Genomic DNA, 17,260 nt, shown 5'->3' on the forward strand with positions numbered 1-17,260 from the left:
AGGCAAAGGCGGGGGCTGGGAGAATGAAGAGCCGCCCACTGTGGGAGAAGATCAGGTTCGAGACCTGAAGGTGCACAAGTCCATGGGACCCAATAAGATCCATCCGTGGGTCCTGAAGGAACTGGTGGATGAAGTTGCTAAGCCACCATCCATCGTATTCGAGAAGTCGTGGCAGTCTGGTGAAGTTCCCAGTGACTGAAAAAGGGGAAACATAACCCCCATTTTTAAAAAGGGGAAAAAGGAAGACCCAGGGAACTACAGGCCAGTCAGTGTCAGGTCTGTGCCTGGGAAGATCATGGAACAGATCCTCCTGGAAGCTATGCTAAGGCACATGGAGGACAGGGAGGTGATTCGAGGCAGCCAGCATGGCTTCACCAAGGGCAAGGCCTGCCTGACCAACCTAGTGGCCTTCTATGATGGAGTGACTACATCAGTAGACACAGGAAGGGCTACAGATGTCGTCTATCTGGACTTCTGTAAGGCCTTTGACATGGTCCCCCACAACATCCCTCTCTCTAAACTGGAGAGGTATGGATTTGATGGGTGGACTGTCCAGTGGGTGAGGAATTGGTTAGATGGTTGCATCCAGAGGGTAGTGGTCAACGGCTCAATGTCCAGATGGAGACTGGTGACGAGTGGTGTCCCGCAGGGGTCCGTATTGGGACCGGTACTGTTTAATATCTTCATCAATGACATAGACAGTGGGATTGAGTGCACCCTCAGCAAGTTTGCAGATGACACCAAGCTGAGTGGTGTGGTCGACACGCCGGAGGGACGGGATGCCATCCAGAGGGACCTGTACAAGCTGGAGAAGTGGGCCTGTGTGAACCTCATGAGGTCCAACAAGGCCAAGTGCAAGGTCCTGCACCTGGGTCGGGGCAACCCCAGGTATCAATACAGGCTGGGGGATGAAGGGATTGAGAGCAGCCCTGCCGAGAAGGACTTGGGGGTACTGGTGGATGAAAAGCTGGACATGAGCCAGCAATGTGCGCTCGCAGCCCAGAAGGCCAATCGTATCCTGGGCTGCGTCCAAAGCAGCGTGGCCAGCAGGTTGAGGGAGGTGATTCTGCCCCTCTACTGTGCTCTGGTGAGACCCCACCTGCAGTACTGTGTCCAGCTCTGGAGTCCGCAGCACAGGACAGACATGGACCTGTTGGAGTGGGTCCAGAGGAGGGCCACAAAAATGATCAGGGGGATGGAACACCTCTCCTATGAAGAAAGGCTGAGAGAGTTGGGGTTGTTCAGCCTGGAGAAGAGAAGGCTTTGGGAAGACCTTCTTGCAGCCTATCAGTACGTAAAAGGGGCTTAGAAAAAAGATGGGGGCAAACTTTTTAGCAGGGCCTGTTGCGACAGGACAAGGGGGAATGGCTTTAAACTAAAGGGGGGTAGATTTAGACTAGATAGAAGGAAGAAATTTTTTATGCTGAGGGTGGTGAAACACTGGCACAGGTTGCCCAGAGAGGTGGTGGATGCCCAGTCCCTGGAAACATTCCAGGTGAGGTTGGACGGGGCGCTGAGCAACCTGGTCTAGTTGAAGATGTCCCTGACCATGGCAGGGGGGTTGGACTAGATGACCTTTAGAGGTCCCTTCCAACCCAAACCATTCTATGATTCTATGATATTTACACTGTCAAATAAATAACTTATGAACCTCATAAAGATACTTAGCCTATCGCTCAACACAAAGAGTTGTCATTTTTATGTCCTCTGTATCTGTGAAGAACGTCTTTCTGGAACTACAGTGAGCAAATATTGCAATGACAGTTACCTTCTTTTGTACTTTTGATCAAGTCAGGGTTTCTTCGAAAAAGAGCTGAGGTCATGAATATGTTATTCTTTACTACAGAACAAGGAATTTAAACTTTAATAATGAGCAATAACAAATTTTAATTATTAATTCATGTTTCTGTAACCCCTCCCTGTTTTGGTAGTACCTGAGCAATATTCCAACCTACCCATCAAAACAAGATCTCTGAGATAACTGTTACTGTCTCCATTTTACAGGTGGGTAGACTTAGGCCCAGAAAGCACCATGGGTTTTCTGGCTGTGTCAGAGACAGAAGTCTTTTGGATATTAACAGATGTTTTAAACTCATAAAATCCTTCTTCACCTTTGAAAACCAGGTGCTGCTGGTTTGCAAAAGCTATTGAAATGGCAATGCCATCTGATCCAGTCTTAGACATCTTTAAGATGAGTAAATGAGGCTCAAGAACATGGGAATACGTGAATGTGCCCTGCCCTGTTCTGGTAAAAAGGCTTTCATAACGTACTGTAATGATGGCAGTGCACTGCTGATGCTTTCACTGTTTTAATAAAGATACCAAACACCAGCCAGAAAGTAATAGCAACCATGTACCACGTACTGTAAAATGACACAACTGATACTCTACACACAACCACTACTTTTTCATTGCAGAAAGAGTGTGGTTTGTTGCTATAACAATGTTGTGGCCTCTTAAGATTGTTTAGAAATCCTTTATGCCAAGGTCTGTCAAGGAGCTGTCTCTGGTAAGAGACATAGACTAAGATTTAAGACCACTCTATCGTTCCCATTGGTGGTAAGTGGAAGAATGCTCCCAGGGTCACTGGTTAGGTGGAAGACAGGCTCCTAGGATAGAGAATGATATTCCTAGAGGAACCATCACCATTAAACTGCAAGCAAACTAATTCATGTAATTACTTTAACTCCATTCTGTTTTTTCAAGTATAATTCGTACCACACTGTGTAAATGCCTATTTGCAAATTATTCAAAGATTCCTCCCCAGCACTGCATGCTTCCCTAACAACAAATGCAAAAACATTTCTTCTATTGAACTGCCAGTCCTCCTCCTAAAACATCCCTTTCTCCTGTCCAAATACCAGCCTAGTCCAATGCACTCCAGCTTTGTCCTGCAGAAAGAGCATTTCTGTACACCTCTTTATTTTAGCTAATACCTGCTTTTCTACATAAATATTTATTGGTTTTGTTGCTTTCTTTTTTTTTTTTTTTTAAATTACCTGGCTGGGAGGGAGGGAAGGTAGGAAGGATGGTAAAGGAAGACAATCTCCCTCTTTTCTGAGCGAGAGCTGTATCTGAAAGAGTAAGAGACTGAAATTATCATTTGTTTGGAGAAAAAAAGAAGATTAATTTTAAGGTTAGCCAATTTGATGTCATGCCTTCATTGGCAGTAGAATAAATTATTATCTGCTAACTACCGGCTTTCTGAAGTAGACTGTTAGGTTATGCCTATACTGCTGAATCGCAGAGGTCTCTGAGGCCAAGTGGCACACCTGGCTCAGGCACACTGCTTATGGCTGGTCCACTTTGTAACAGTTCTGCCTTGGAGACCACCAGTTGGAGAGGTTCAAAACAGAACCAGGGAGTGAGATATAGGCATACCCTAAAATTTCTACCGTATCTATGATTTTCTGTGTATGATCTCAGTATAATTTTCAGAGTATACCAAACTTAGCTTATCTTAAATCCTCTTAGCTACATTCAGGTGTGTCACAGGACTAGATTAAAAAAACCATAGTGTACACATACTAATGCCTGAATTCAGAAGTAACTTTCTGGTCCCATCCATATGTTAAATAAACACTGTAAAAAACCAGATCAGTCCTTCTGCACAGTAGCCTCAGTGACTTGCATGCATTTCCCATGGAAGCAATACACAGTCTTTAAAGGGCCTTCCAGGTCAGCTGTTGGCGGGACGGTAGGAGGGGCCCTTCTGGAAACTGCTTTACATTTTCAGGGATTGCCCAGGGAACACTGATCTCCTCCACAAACCAGAGAATCACATTCCTTTCCAGCCCTCCTCCTCCCTTGACTGTGTGAGCAATTCAAGGAAATTATATGAAATATACAGATTTTTCACTGCTTTATATAATATTATGTAAGTATGGAAAATTAATATATTTTTACTTAAAAAGGGATTTATTGGAAATTACCAGCAAGTTTGTATCAATGTTTAAGTTTTCATGACTTGCAGCATTTCTATAGCGCAGAAACTTTTCTTAGACAGGAAAATTCTTTCTCTTCTTTACCAGATGAGAATACAGAACTATAGTAACTAAAACATGACTGGAGCTAAATGGCATACCTGTGTTAGATTGAGAGTCAGACTTCTGGGAAGTAAAGGAGGATGATCTTGCACGCTTTCTGGAACAACTGACGCAATCTAGAGAAAAGTAAGTATGTTCTGCAGAGACAGACTGGCAGGAGATTTCAGCACAATGCTATGATATGGAATTAAAACCTGAACACAATAAATTCTAGGAATGACTTACAGGAACAGCTTTAAGGCAGTACCTAAGAGCACAAGGGCTTTGGAATCTCAGTCACAAAGCCCTGGGAGTCTTCTTTATTTCTACTAAGTTCAGGGAACCTAAATCAAGCAGTTAGAACCAGTTCAGAGCCCACAGGCTCAAAAGACATTAAGAATGAGAAGTTACATTATAATGTAGCCTAAACAAATAGAAAAGGGTTGCTAGGAGCTCATACAGCTGATGAATATACTTGGCCACTTTTCAGGGCTTCTGGAGTTTGGCTTTCCAGTAAATATGAGAGGTAAGATGGAGGAATTCTTGAGGTAATACAGGGACATATATATTAGAACATAGTAGGTGGCTCTACAACCCACATAGTATTAGTCTGCTAACAGGGATTTGTCCCTGCTCATACAAAGTAAGGGTCCAAACACTATTTTCACAGGAAACAGTGAGACCTATGAATAACCCAGCGTATTATTATACTTTTTCAATGAGATGGTTATTACCATTTTCAGCTTTGCAAACTGGGTCTTCTGCAGGCCGCTGGAAAAAAAATATAAGCATGGAAAGGTCAAGGAGAATAGAACAGCCATTTTCTAGACCAGGACACAAAGTATATCAATCCAGCATATATGCATTAAAAGCCATCTTGCTTCCAGTTTCTACTTTTCCTTGTTCTATTTTGAGACCATTTATTACAAGTCTTAACCTGGGCTAAAATCTTTTATTACTGCTAGGATCATTGTCTATAGAATCCTCATGTCTCAGCATATTTTATCAAATAAGGGGGAAAAAAAAAACCCAAAACTTTTTACCTTCAAAGGACAGTCCTTCTTTTCAAAAACAAATGTTGGCTGGGCAAGCACTGATCTCTCTGGAAAAGAAAAAAGATCATTTTTATTAACAATTCTGTAATAGCACTTCTCAACCACAGTTCTCAAAGTGCTGTGCAATAACAAACAGGACTTCATCCTTTTGTTACAAAGGAGAATATAGAGCTGCAGTGATGTACAGCACAGTCCGTAAATAAAAAAAAAAAGCTAGTCCACAAATCCCAGTGTGAGTTTTGCCTAACTAGGTGCCGCAGGATTTGGCCTCCTTTTTTTTTTTTTTTTTTTTTTTTTTTTTTACACTTTTTAGTTAGAACAAAAAAATGCTTTTAGCCTTTACAAACAACATGCCTGCCATCCTTTAAGAACAAGGGTGAACTGCAGCTTTTGTTCTCAGAAAAGTGCAAGGATGTGACGTGCAAAATGATCCCAAAAAGGAAAGCAAGGAAATGTGTTACACTTGGCCTCTCAGCTACATTCACACTTCCCATTCTTCAGGCTTCAGGTAAGTGAATGCCTAGTGTCAGTTTTAATGTGTGAGTATGATATACAAACATGAAATTCTATAGAGCAAATTCTACTTTCAGGCATACCTCTGCATTTCTTAGGTATGAGTGAGAACAACTTCGGATCCATGTTGTTTGGGGTTTTTTTTGGTTGGGTTTTTTTTGTGGGTTTGGTTTTTAGTTTTGGATTTTTTGGGTTTTTTTGGTTTTTTGCACAAAACATATTTCAGCATACAGTTGCCTCACAGCAAATTTTATGTTGATTTAGGGTTCACTACTTCTACATCTTACATGACTTCTTTGGCCTACTTACTTTGCTAAGAATGAGACCTTCACAGCCTGTGCAACTATAATGGACTAACTTTGGTTGTTGGTGTGAAAGCAGAAGTTGTTTTCACCAGTATCACCAATTAATGACATTTATTATGCCAATAAATGGCACAGTTAAAGAGCAAAGAAGCAGACACAAACAGATTTTTTTAGACCACCGCATACAGGATTCACCTCATGTTAGCTTGAAATGTCTGTAACGTGCAGTCAGTAGAAACAATCGGCTTCTGAGCATAAGCATATTTTAGTTGTGTATGTTAGGAGATGAATGGAGACCTAAATGCATGTATTTCTCTCCATGGCTGATAAGGACAGACTACGGTGACTACTGGGCTATATAACTGGCCTTTGGCCAGAGAAATCCCACACTTGATATCTCGTTAATTGATATCTGACAGAATATTTATCACGTACACACCATTTTTGTAACACTGGCTTCCTGTGGTTTATATTAGAATATTTACCTGTTCAACAAAAACGTCCATGTGAAAATACATGGATTGATATTTTTATTTTGGCTTGCACACCTATCTGTGACCAAACCACTCTAGCATTGGTATCAATTACTTAAAGGTTTAATAAAGCAAATATCAACTTATCATGGAGGTTTTAAAATTACTAAATATATATTCGACAATCAAGAAAAAAGTAAATACTGTTAAAATAATGCTGTATCTATGTAAACTGGGGCAAGAAGCATGAAACTATTACTCAAATCCAGCAATATACAGACACAGCAGTAGTAACTAATACAGTTTTGCTGTTGTTGAAGTTAATTTTGTATTTACTTGGGCATTATGTGTGTGCAAAGGACTGAATTTAGCAAACTTGGCATGCTTTGCAATGAAGGTCTGGTTTGTCCTCAATAGAAAAGGCAGAAAAAAGTTCACATTGTTCAACTCCAAAAAAGATAATTCTCTGTCACTGGAAGTTGAAGAAAATTTCCATAATCTGGTTGCAGCTGGGGTCTGTGGCATGGCATGAGATGGAGCAATTCCACTTCTATTCACTAGAGGGGAGTGGCACACATAAACAATAGTATTTCACTGAAATAGGATTTATTCAACATAATAGGCCTTTTTCCTGTCTCCTTTTAAAAAAAAAAAAAAAAAAAGGACTTGTATTCTTATTGAATGAAGGAAAAATACAAAAAATTAAAGCATGACTACAGAAATCTTCATATTCTCCACAGTACCTCTCAAAGCTCAGAAGCTAGCAATATTTTTAATGGTACATTTACTACTCCAAAGCATGGAATTAGCAAAGAGTAAATTGCTGTGAAAAAGGAACTGACTTTCTATCACAGAGTCAACTTTTGCTGGAGCTAAAAGGCTGTAGGGAGTTTGACGGAATTAGGAACATTCACTACAATTTAAACAACAAAATTCCAGTAATAGTTTAAAACCCAGAAATTCCTGAAGAAAAATTCGTAACTGGTTGATTACCAACAGAAACATGTGAAGCTAGGGTTTAATGGTACCTCTTAAAGATAAATATGCATATTTTGATATTGCAGTAAATCTAAAAGATATATCCCATCAACTGCTTTTGAGCCAAAGGGAAAACTTTCTTGCCATCAGTAGATTTAGTCAGAGGTTGCTGATGCTGCCACAGTTATTTATAATTTTTACAGTTCTATATTGCTTCTACCCAAATCAAGAAAACCTTTTTGTAATTCCTGAAAAGTATTCCACGTAGCTCATCAGTAAGATCTTCACTCCTCAATCAGGCCATTCATAACAGATTTTTAAAAATACATTTGTGTTAACTATATATGTATCCTATACATCAATTTCCAATTACATTTTAAATTTCTCAGATATTCAAGCACAAAGTATCTGCAGCTGATCCCCACAGAAAAAGCAATGCAGAATTATGTGTGGATGTAAGACAAGGCCATCAAGGAGTTATCACAATCTTGTCAACATGCTAATTTTAACACTGGTGAGCAACTTTGCATTTCTCTCCTTCATTTTCTGCACTGAGGTTGCTGCTGCCAGGGTGGATGTCTGTGTGCTGGGAGAAGAAGCCCTTCTGCACCCTCCTCTCCTAGCAGCGGGGGGGAAGGGGCACCCAGCCAGGCAGTGCCTAAGTCTGTCCCTGTTCCCTCTGTCCCAAGGAAGAGGCAGCAGCAGCCGAGGCTGGGTGCACGCGGACATGGAGGGACGGGAACAGGCTGGGCTGGAGCTGCACCTCCTCATCATCACCAACAGACCCAGACAGACATGGGCTGGCTAGTGCCTGGTTAAGACTGGGCCACTCCAGTCCTCTGCAGCTTGGTACTTGTGGATAAAAGAGGCTGTTGGAAAAGTTACCTGAAAAACCTGCCAAATGGCTACAGGGACTGGAATAATCCACCAGCCTCAGCCAAGAGCCCAGACACAGAACCTGTCTGTCTGCCCATGAATAATCACCACAGATTGGGCTCTCTTTTCCTCACTACAGTTCCTCTGAAGCTGCTGAATTAGAAAGGTCTTGGTCTAATGTTTGCTGCATTCAAAATAAGCCCTTGCCCGGAAGACACATTAGAAATGTCCAGTTCCCTTGTTTGAGATCTTATCTGCGTGGCCTCCTGGCTCCAGCCTCCTGTCCTATGCAGAAGCACTATCAAACGTGCTTTATCAAACGCTCCCCGACGCGAAAGGCACCCGCGTTGCAGGCCTAGTGCCTGCTATGCTCTGCTCTACTCATCCAGCGTGGGCATTCTGGCTCCATCACTGCTTGGTGCTGTGCCTAGCACTGTACACACAGGCAACTGGCAAATTACAGTTGTCCGGATGCCCAGATGGAGACCGCATTTATAAAGTTCCATCTGAAAGAAAATAGAGGTGCATTTTGGGAAAAATGATTGCTGGCTGCTGCCTGAGCCTAGGAAGCGCTAGTCAGAATGACATGCAAGAAACAACGTAAAACTGCCTTCACCAATTTTGCTTGTATCCCAAAAGCCAGCACTGTCCATGAGGTGTACGGGTCCTTCAGCCTTTGCTGTGACATTCCACCCTTCACTTTTATTGCTATTGCTTTTCCTAAAGCTGTAGAAATTTCACAAAATATATACATTAAAAAGTAAGCGGGACACTGATGGTTTTGAAAATTTTAGAGTTGTTATTATTATTGCTCCATCTTGCCCAGAGAACAGATAAATTATCCTTAACCTTTGAGGGCTAAGGACACAGTGGAGAGAATATGAGCCCAAATCTCTCCAATTTTCAGGCAGTCATATGTCTGAAGTCATGTGTCAAAAGTGGCTGACAGTACTGTGGCTCTATTCCTCCCAAAGCAAAGCAAAAAAACCCACAAATCTTTAAGAGGATAAGACAGGAATTTGTGATCTCAGTAAGTTTTTTACTTCTGACTTTTAAACAGCTAATTTTTATATCTAAAAATCAAACTGATTTTATATATGCATTAACAGGCTAAAATGCAGGCATCAGAATCTGAAAGCAATTACAGTTCTTACACATGAATCGTATTTTCGTGCTCTAGTCTTAGCAAGGTATACTATTATAGAAAGGAAGTACAGAAACTGATTTTCTCATTCAAATTTGTGTTCTGTTCAAATCGATTTCATTGGTTAGTGATCCCTTTAGCTAATTACAAACCTGACTAATTATTTAAGGAATTAGGCTTTCTGTGGTGTCAGAGGTATGCAGCATCACCCAGATTTTTTTAATTCCTGCTCAGTGACTAGAAAATACCTTCTTCAGGGACTAGCCAGTCAGTGTTGAGGAAAGTTGTAACTACTTTTCCAGTAAATTAACCTAATACCTTATAAAATGTAAGGTTAGACACTTTACATGGCATTCTGCTTTTCTGCTTTGTATTAGATTTTAAAATTAGGCTTAACTGAAAGCCATATGAAAAACCGTACTTTAAATATTTCACCACAGAGCTGGCAATAGGCTTTTTTTATTCTATTTGTCAATTGAGTGCCACTGACCAGTTAGGTGGCAGGATTCTCATCTATCTGTTGTTTCTTTCAACAGTTTCATACAGAGAATTTCTTTAAAGGCCTAATGCCAATACACTGGATTTTGCCTGAGCTTCTACTATTCCCACAACTTTATATATTATTTGTATAGCTCTTTACAAATAACTACCAATCCTGCAATCGGGTGTTTCAGATTGGCTTAGCTACAAAACTGAATCCTTCACACAAAACCTGAAAAAACCCCACCCAGTAGTTCATAACTGCCAACAAAGATGTAACACTGATAACAAAAGCTGACTTGTAAAAATAACATTTTTCTCATAATTCCTTAAATTAAAATAACAACTTGTACCTCTTTGGTTTTGGTAGCAATCCCATTTGCACCTCATAGGAAAACTTTTAATTCTAAAACAGAAACTACAATTTTTACTTTACACAGTAAAAAAAAAAAGAAAATAACTTCTTAATCAAAGATCATTTTCTCAAACAGAATAAGATTGTGGAAAATTGTATAATCTCCAAGTAATGTCACTGACTTACAAAACCTTTAACTGCATCCAGCTTTCCATCACAACATCCTAGTAAGCGTTACACACACACAAAAACTACTACATGAAAATTTATAATCAGATTATAATTTTATCTTATCAAAAGATAAGGCTATGACATAGTATTAGCAAGTTTCTGCGCTCTGATACACTATAGCATGAATTTCAGTAGCATTGTATATTACTGCTGTAATTTTCAAAAATAGAAGCAGAAACACTTCTGCATTTTGATGTTACAGCTTAGATTGCTGGTTCCCAAGACACAGAACTCAAACCAAATACAGTTAAGCAATAACAACAAATTCTTGCATGTAACATTGCCGTTTTGTTTGTTTCACATACAAATTAGCTCAATGGGAACATGTAATTGGGGAAGTTGTTGAGAAGAAGAGTAGATTTACTGTGACTTTAGTTGCGACATCCCCAGAGGTAGTTTTACATCACTAAAATACTATGAAAAAAAACCAAGGGAGAGCTTTGCCTCTGCCATTTATGAATATATGCTGTTTACAGCTATTACTTGAAAAAAACACTAAGACAAAATATTGTGCCTCATTTTTTGTGGCAATATACATGAAGAAAAAGAAAGCAACAATGGACTAGCATGTAAGTGGAAGACATGGATCCAGAAATTAGTATAGTTCCATGGAAAAAAAAAAAAAAAGGAATTATTTTGACTATGCTAGCTGATGATCTGTCCATTAACATGTTGCCTCAAGGAGCATCAGAGTTAAACTATGTACTAATCCAACCAATTTTTATTCAATATGCTGCAAAACCACAGAAAACTACCTATACTTCAGATAACAAAACTGCAATAACAGGCTGAAGAGAAATACATATAGTGAAAATATGCAGTAGGATAAATTAACAAAATACTTTGCTATCCAACCTCAGACTCATGTTTAAATATTGTTTCTGGTTTTTGATACAAAAAGACATCTGTCAGTATTTCCAGAGATGGACCATTTTCATCTAAAAAGAGGTGAAATATAGTAAAAACCTTATGGCTAAGAACAGGATTTGCCAAACCTGCAGTAGAACTGTGGTTTCTGTTTTATAAATACTCACTGAACTTTGCAACATAAAATAGTCAGTTCACAGTCAAGTGAGTGCAACAAGGCTGCCAGCCAACGTCTCAGGTCCCTCAGTGACTGCACTATGTTAGCCAGGCTTTCCTCTGCCAAAACTTAAGTAAGGAAGGTGACACAAGGCAGAATGGGGATGTCCTAGAACAGTACTTTAGGCACCTAATAATAAAACTGACCAACTTTAAGATGTACAGAAAAAGCTTTTAAAAATTTCGCATTGCTGATCCTGAGTAACAGGTCTGCTTCTGGAAGCACTGAGCAGTTGAGAACTCTGGTGGAATTCACATGCACGGCTGGCTGCTCAGCACCTTTGAAAAATCAGGTCACTTATTTAAGACTCTCAATATGGACCTGGGAACCTACTTTCAGAGTCTCGTTTATTACCCTTCACACTTTTGATTTCTGCTTATGAAGCATATTCAGTACTTTCTAGGACAACTCCCTTAAAAATTAAGATCAGTTTTAATGCTAAGATGGCGGGATTTTCCAAGAAAATTTACTTTTTTTTTTTGCTAAGACATTGTGAGACAAGATTGATTAATTCATTTGCATCTAAAACCATTATACATACTTGGTGGGTTTTTTTAATTGGTAACCACTAAAAACAAAATGGGAAAATAAAACAGGATCATAAATCAAATGAAATTCTAATCTGGTCAAATCTCCAATGCTAATCAGAAGAGTTTTCCATACGCAGAGGTACTAGAGACACATGTTGCTATACAGGCAACAAATTTTCAAGTTCAGTATCTTAGTCATAATTCCTGACTTGTAAGGTAATTGATTTTTTTTCTTTTAAAATACTCTTCTATTGAAGAGTGTCAGTGAATCAATAAATTTGCAACAAGTTCTCATGAATCCTGATTTTCCAAAAATGTTCAATAGAAATTTTTCTAAATAATTGGTCCAAAACCATGCTGAACTGTTTTATGAGAAGAAACAGTTTCAGCATTATTAAAATAAAGTACTTCAAACATATTGAGATGAAATTTTGGACAAAGCCTTTCATTTTTTGAAAAACAACATTGTTGAGAATTTTCTTTCTAGAGAACTTAAACATATACAACAGACATTTGGCCACCCGGCTGTGCTTGCTACAGAATTGACTACTTCAGCAGCCCATGAAGAGATTGCTGAACACAGCACTGCAGGCTGTTCAAACACTCTGTATTATATACCAAGGGTATGTTGCTTATCTTGGGTTCAGATCACATCCTGTAAATACAGTTTGGGGAACTGATAAATAACTTCACACATCCCTGTTTGGATCAACAGAGAGTACATCGTCAAAGAAGTGAGTTTCCGTTTCATCGTACTCAGAAAGAGGAAAAGTTCATCCAACTGACTACTGCAAAAGAAAACTTCTGGAAGAATTTGTCCTAGGACAGCTTTACTGTACTGTTAAGACTCCAATCTTGCACATTCTTTGTCATCCAAATAGTTCATAACCCACATAAATAATTTCACTGTCATCAGTGAGACCAGTTATGAGAGCAAGGATTCTTCATCCAGGCACAGTTGTGCAGAATCAGGCCCTAACTTTTTAAGGCACATTCACCCTCTCTTCAGTCCTTCTCAATGCTACAAATTCTAAATACAGTTTTCTTGATCAGTGTGGAAAGGGTTCTTTTACCCAAACAATTCCATTTACTTCTCCTAGCTTCCACTGTGCATTTATAGCATGCCATATGAGATTTAAAAATTAACGTGCTTCTCTTCAGCCATGGAAATTCAACTGACAGTCTGCAAAAGTGTTTATAAATACAGCATATGTCACACCCATTCATCTCTGTAGAGCCCAGTCAGTCCTCGTCTTTATATGGGCAAGACATAAATAGGCATGAAAACAACAAAAAAACCCCTATCCCAGCAATACTTTAACATAATTTCTGAGATAAATGAAACCCAGTTGGCTTTATTTCAAACATTAGAGTGAAGAAAATATTTTTGGGAGTCTCATCACTACAATGTAATTCTAGCAGTGATGCAATGCCAGAAGTAACCGTGTCACTAGACCAGCGGGACTATGCCAAAGTATGTAAAAAAAATTGTTTTATAAACCCTGAAACTTCCAACATCACAGTGCTCAGCATTTTTAATCTATCATAAAAACCTGTAAAATACTCAATGCAAGGGCAATAAAATTCATAGGCATATAAAGCTTTACCATTTTCAGGGCCATTGTACCAATATTACATTTCATAAATCCCTACAAAGTAGTATAGAAGTAACACTCAGGTTTTTTGTGCAGAAATTGAACTATACAGGTAGTAAGGCCATGATCCAACAACACTCACACATCTTTAAATTTTAGGCATGTAAGTAAATTGAACTACGTGTGCTCAACACTAAGCACAAACTGAAAGGCTGGTTAATGGATAAATTAGCCCAAACGCTCTAAACTGTATCAGCCATAGCATCAGGTTCAGACCTTGAAAGCACATGCTTCCTCTTGCTGTTTTGGGTTCATTCATCAACCTGTGTGGTAAAAAATGGTTGGTGGCATCATCTGCAAACTGTCCTTAATATTAGCACTTGTTTCTTTATGCATCCTCTTAAAAAATGTTACTATTACAATTTTATAGAAGCCATTCTCAATTCTTGTCCCTCCTCACTACTTAGATGATAAAGGATTTTGCTGTCCACCTCTGTAGTCAGGCATCTCCCTGAGGAGCCAGACTGGGCCAGTTTTGCTCTCAGTGCCCAGGTGTGCAGGACAGGGCAGGAACAGCCAGGAAAGCGAGCGCTGTTCCCACCCGCTATTAGGCCCAGCATTTTGGAAAGCTGCAGAAAGTTCAGATGACACGGGAGTCATTAGAAACACAGAGAGATCACTTTGGCGTGCTCTGCAAGTAAAACCCAAACATACACTATCTGGTAACATCTTTTCTTCAACTAAAATACAAATTGGAGATTCCTGACAGATTACTACTAAAAACTTGCAATTAAAGAAACTACAGCCAACCAAGCTCTTGTTTTGCATCACCCACAACACTGTTACCAACCGAGCACATTCTTTGCGTTTATCCCATTCCCCAGAAACCTCCTTCCTCGGGGAACACAGGAGACATGCAAAAGATATGAGCCAGCAAAACCTACCTGTACAGCATTCCTCCTTGGGATTTAACTTGCCACTACAGGAGCAGGGGCAGGGCCTGTGGGTGGTCTGTTCTTGCAGGCGAGTAGCTTGGTGCAGAGCCCAGGGATCACCAGGCCAGTCTCTTCTCTTGGGGAGGTCAGGCTTAGCCTTCGCACTGTGCCCAGATCTGACTGAAAAGTCATAACCTGCACAAGAGCGTCGTATGCCTGTATATAAAACACCCCCTTTGCAAGCAGAAATTGGCTGGTTTCTCATTATGAAGTCCTCAGAAGTACCTTTATATATATATATGTAATCATATATACATGTATTATATATATAAGCCGTAGTTGGGTCTAGAACTTTGGATTTTGTCTTATTAGCTGTTCCCCAGGCCACCGCCCGCCTCAGTCAGGCGAGGCGCCGCGACGAGCAGCCCTCGCAGCCGCCACCGGACGGTAACTGCCGCGCCGTAACGGTCAACGGCCGCGCCGCCGCCAACGGCCGGGGCGCCGCGGGACGCCGCCCGCCGGGCAGCGCTTCACCGGAGCGACCGGCTGCTGCTGCAGCGGCCGGCGGGGGAGTGAGGACGCGCCGGTGCCACAGTGACAGCTCGGGGCAAGCTTATAGCGGGGGCTGGCCGTTGGGAGGGGATATGTAAAGCCGGGCAGATTAACATAAGAGGGCGGGCAGGGAAGCGGCCGGAGTGGTTGTGCGTGGTGTTCACCGGCACAGCTGAGAGAACGCGGGGGCGAGGGGAGTTCAGTCACGGGTGGGCGCAGCGGCGTGTACAGGGCGGGGAGGGCCGGGGCCGCCCGCGACCCCCCTCTGCGGAGCGGCAGCCCCACGGGGACCGGCTGAGCGGCTGCCGCCGCAGTCTTATGGGGCTGTCAGTGCCCGTTGGTGGCCGAGGCAGCGGGCAGGGCTGGGCTGCCCGCGGGCGCAGGCGCGGCGGCGGAGGGGAAGCACTGCCGGGGCTGGCTCGGGTCCTGTCGCGGTGAGCTAAGCCCCTGAGGGTTGCTGCAGCTGCTTAGACCACAGACGTTCATGATCCCACCACCTGTCCGGCGGCACTGAGGGGACGGGCCCTGCAGGGCATTCGCCAGGCTATGAGGGCTGAACGCCGTCGCCCACCACCGCCTCCAGCCCGGGAAAGGGCGGCGGAAGGCCGGCAGCTGCCTTTGATGGCTGGTCACGGCGTGGGCCGGAGAAGCTGAGGCCGGCAGCCAGCGGGCTCGGAGCCGGGCCTGGAGCACAGGCCTGCGGGGAGCTTGGCTGGGCGGCGGCCGCCGCCCCCTGGCGGCGCTGGAGCAGGAGGCGGCGGCAGGGGCTGCAGCGCTGCCCGCGAACACATCCCTCGCTTCGGCCCGGCGCCGCCGCCTCCTGAGCCTTTGACTGGTCGGTCGAAACACAGCATATCGTAAAAATGCACCCAGTAAAGCCGAGCTCCTTAGAAACACCGGTGCTGCTGCCCTAATTGGTGGTTTCATCATGAAGGACCTATATTTTCCCCTCTAATGGAATTGTAGATTTTGCTTAGCATCTGTCTCCTTTGATACTGCGCTTGGTATTGATTTTTGGGGCTTTTTGTTTTCAAAAAGAAGATGAAACTTCAAGCAAAGCAGCCAAGCACTATGATTATTCCCATGCTGACATGAACCAAATACAGCGTCAGCAAAAAAAGGTGTTACGGTCCCCTCCTTCCAGGTGCACTGTGCAGCAAGTTTATAAAGCCTAGCCTGTGTCTCCTGTTGTTCACTTAAATGATAACAGTCCCAAATTCTTCAGTTCAAGCAGGAGCAATTTCAGGCCATTATACTGCAGGCCTGATGTTAAACTGCCTCTAATCCTAATAGTTCAAGACAAAAAGGTAGGAATTTGCTAGAAGTTCATCAGAACCATACGTCTAGTCTAATCTAGTTTCTCTGCACAGCCGCTATCAGATGTTTCACAGAAAAAGATGCAAGAAGTCCAAGAGCAGGCAGATGTTGAGTAATTTTCCCTCATTAGAACCCCAGTGTGTGTTGGCATAAATCCTAAAGTGTGTCATTTTACCCCTACTGCAGTAGAATCATAGAATCATAAACCATTTAGGTTGGAAAAGACCTCTAAGATCATTGAGTCCAACCGTTAACCTAGCACTGCCAAGTCCACCACTAAACCGTGTCCCTAAGCACCACATCTACACGTCTTTTAAATACTTCCAGGGATGGGGACTCAACCACTTTCCTGGGCAGCCTCTTCCAATGCTTGACAACCCTTTCAGTAAAGAAATTTTTCCTTACATCCAATCTAAACCTCCCCTGGCGCAACTTGAGGCCATTTCCTCTCGTCCTATCGCTTGTTACTTGGGAGAAGAGACCGACACCCACCTCGCTACAACCTCCTTTCAGGTAGTTGTAGAGAGCGATGAGGTCTCCCCTCAGCCTCCTTTTCTCCAGGCTAAACAACCCCAGCTCCCTCAGCCGCTCCTCAGAAGACTTGTTCTCCAGACCCTTCACCAACCTCGTTGTCCTTCTCTGGACACGTTCCAGCACCTCAACATCCTTCTTGTAGTGAGGGGCCCAAAACTGAACACAGTATTCGAGGTGCGGTACCCTCAGCCTTAACTGTTAGTGCCAGGTATTTTTGTGAACTCCCAAGTAAATGTGCAGCCTCTGTCTAAACCTTACTAAACCCTTGTCTTTATGGG

General features: G+C 42.1%; 1 protein-coding gene across 2 annotated transcripts in view; it reads right to left on the reverse strand.

Moving 5' to 3' along the window:
- The window catches only part of RANBP3L (RAN binding protein 3 like), a 37,299-nt gene extending 22,376 nt beyond the window's left edge, over window positions 1–14,923 (reverse strand). The window contains exons 1-6 of one of the 2 annotated variants that reach the window (XM_076362513.1): window positions 14,589–14,923; window positions 5,069–5,127; window positions 4,760–4,796; window positions 4,085–4,162; window positions 3,000–3,074; window positions 1,769–1,840 (exon numbers count right to left, since the gene is read on the reverse strand). In XM_076362513.1, coding sequence (XP_076218628.1) covers window positions 1,769–1,840; window positions 3,000–3,074; window positions 4,085–4,162; window positions 4,760–4,796; window positions 5,069–5,127; window positions 14,589–14,844 — 577 coding nt within the window. In that variant the 5' untranslated portion in view covers window positions 14,845–14,923. The remainder of the gene's footprint in view (window positions 1–1,768; window positions 1,841–2,999; window positions 3,075–4,084; window positions 4,163–4,759; window positions 4,797–5,068; window positions 5,128–14,588) is intronic. The other variant, XM_076362514.1, reaches the window with a different exon arrangement.
- Window positions 14,924–17,260: the final 2,337 nt, after the last annotated feature.

This window comes from Aptenodytes patagonicus, chromosome Z, assembly GCF_965638725.1.
Source record: "Aptenodytes patagonicus chromosome Z, bAptPat1.pri.cur, whole genome shotgun sequence".
Classification (NCBI taxonomy): domain Eukaryota; kingdom Metazoa; phylum Chordata; class Aves; order Sphenisciformes; family Spheniscidae; genus Aptenodytes; species Aptenodytes patagonicus.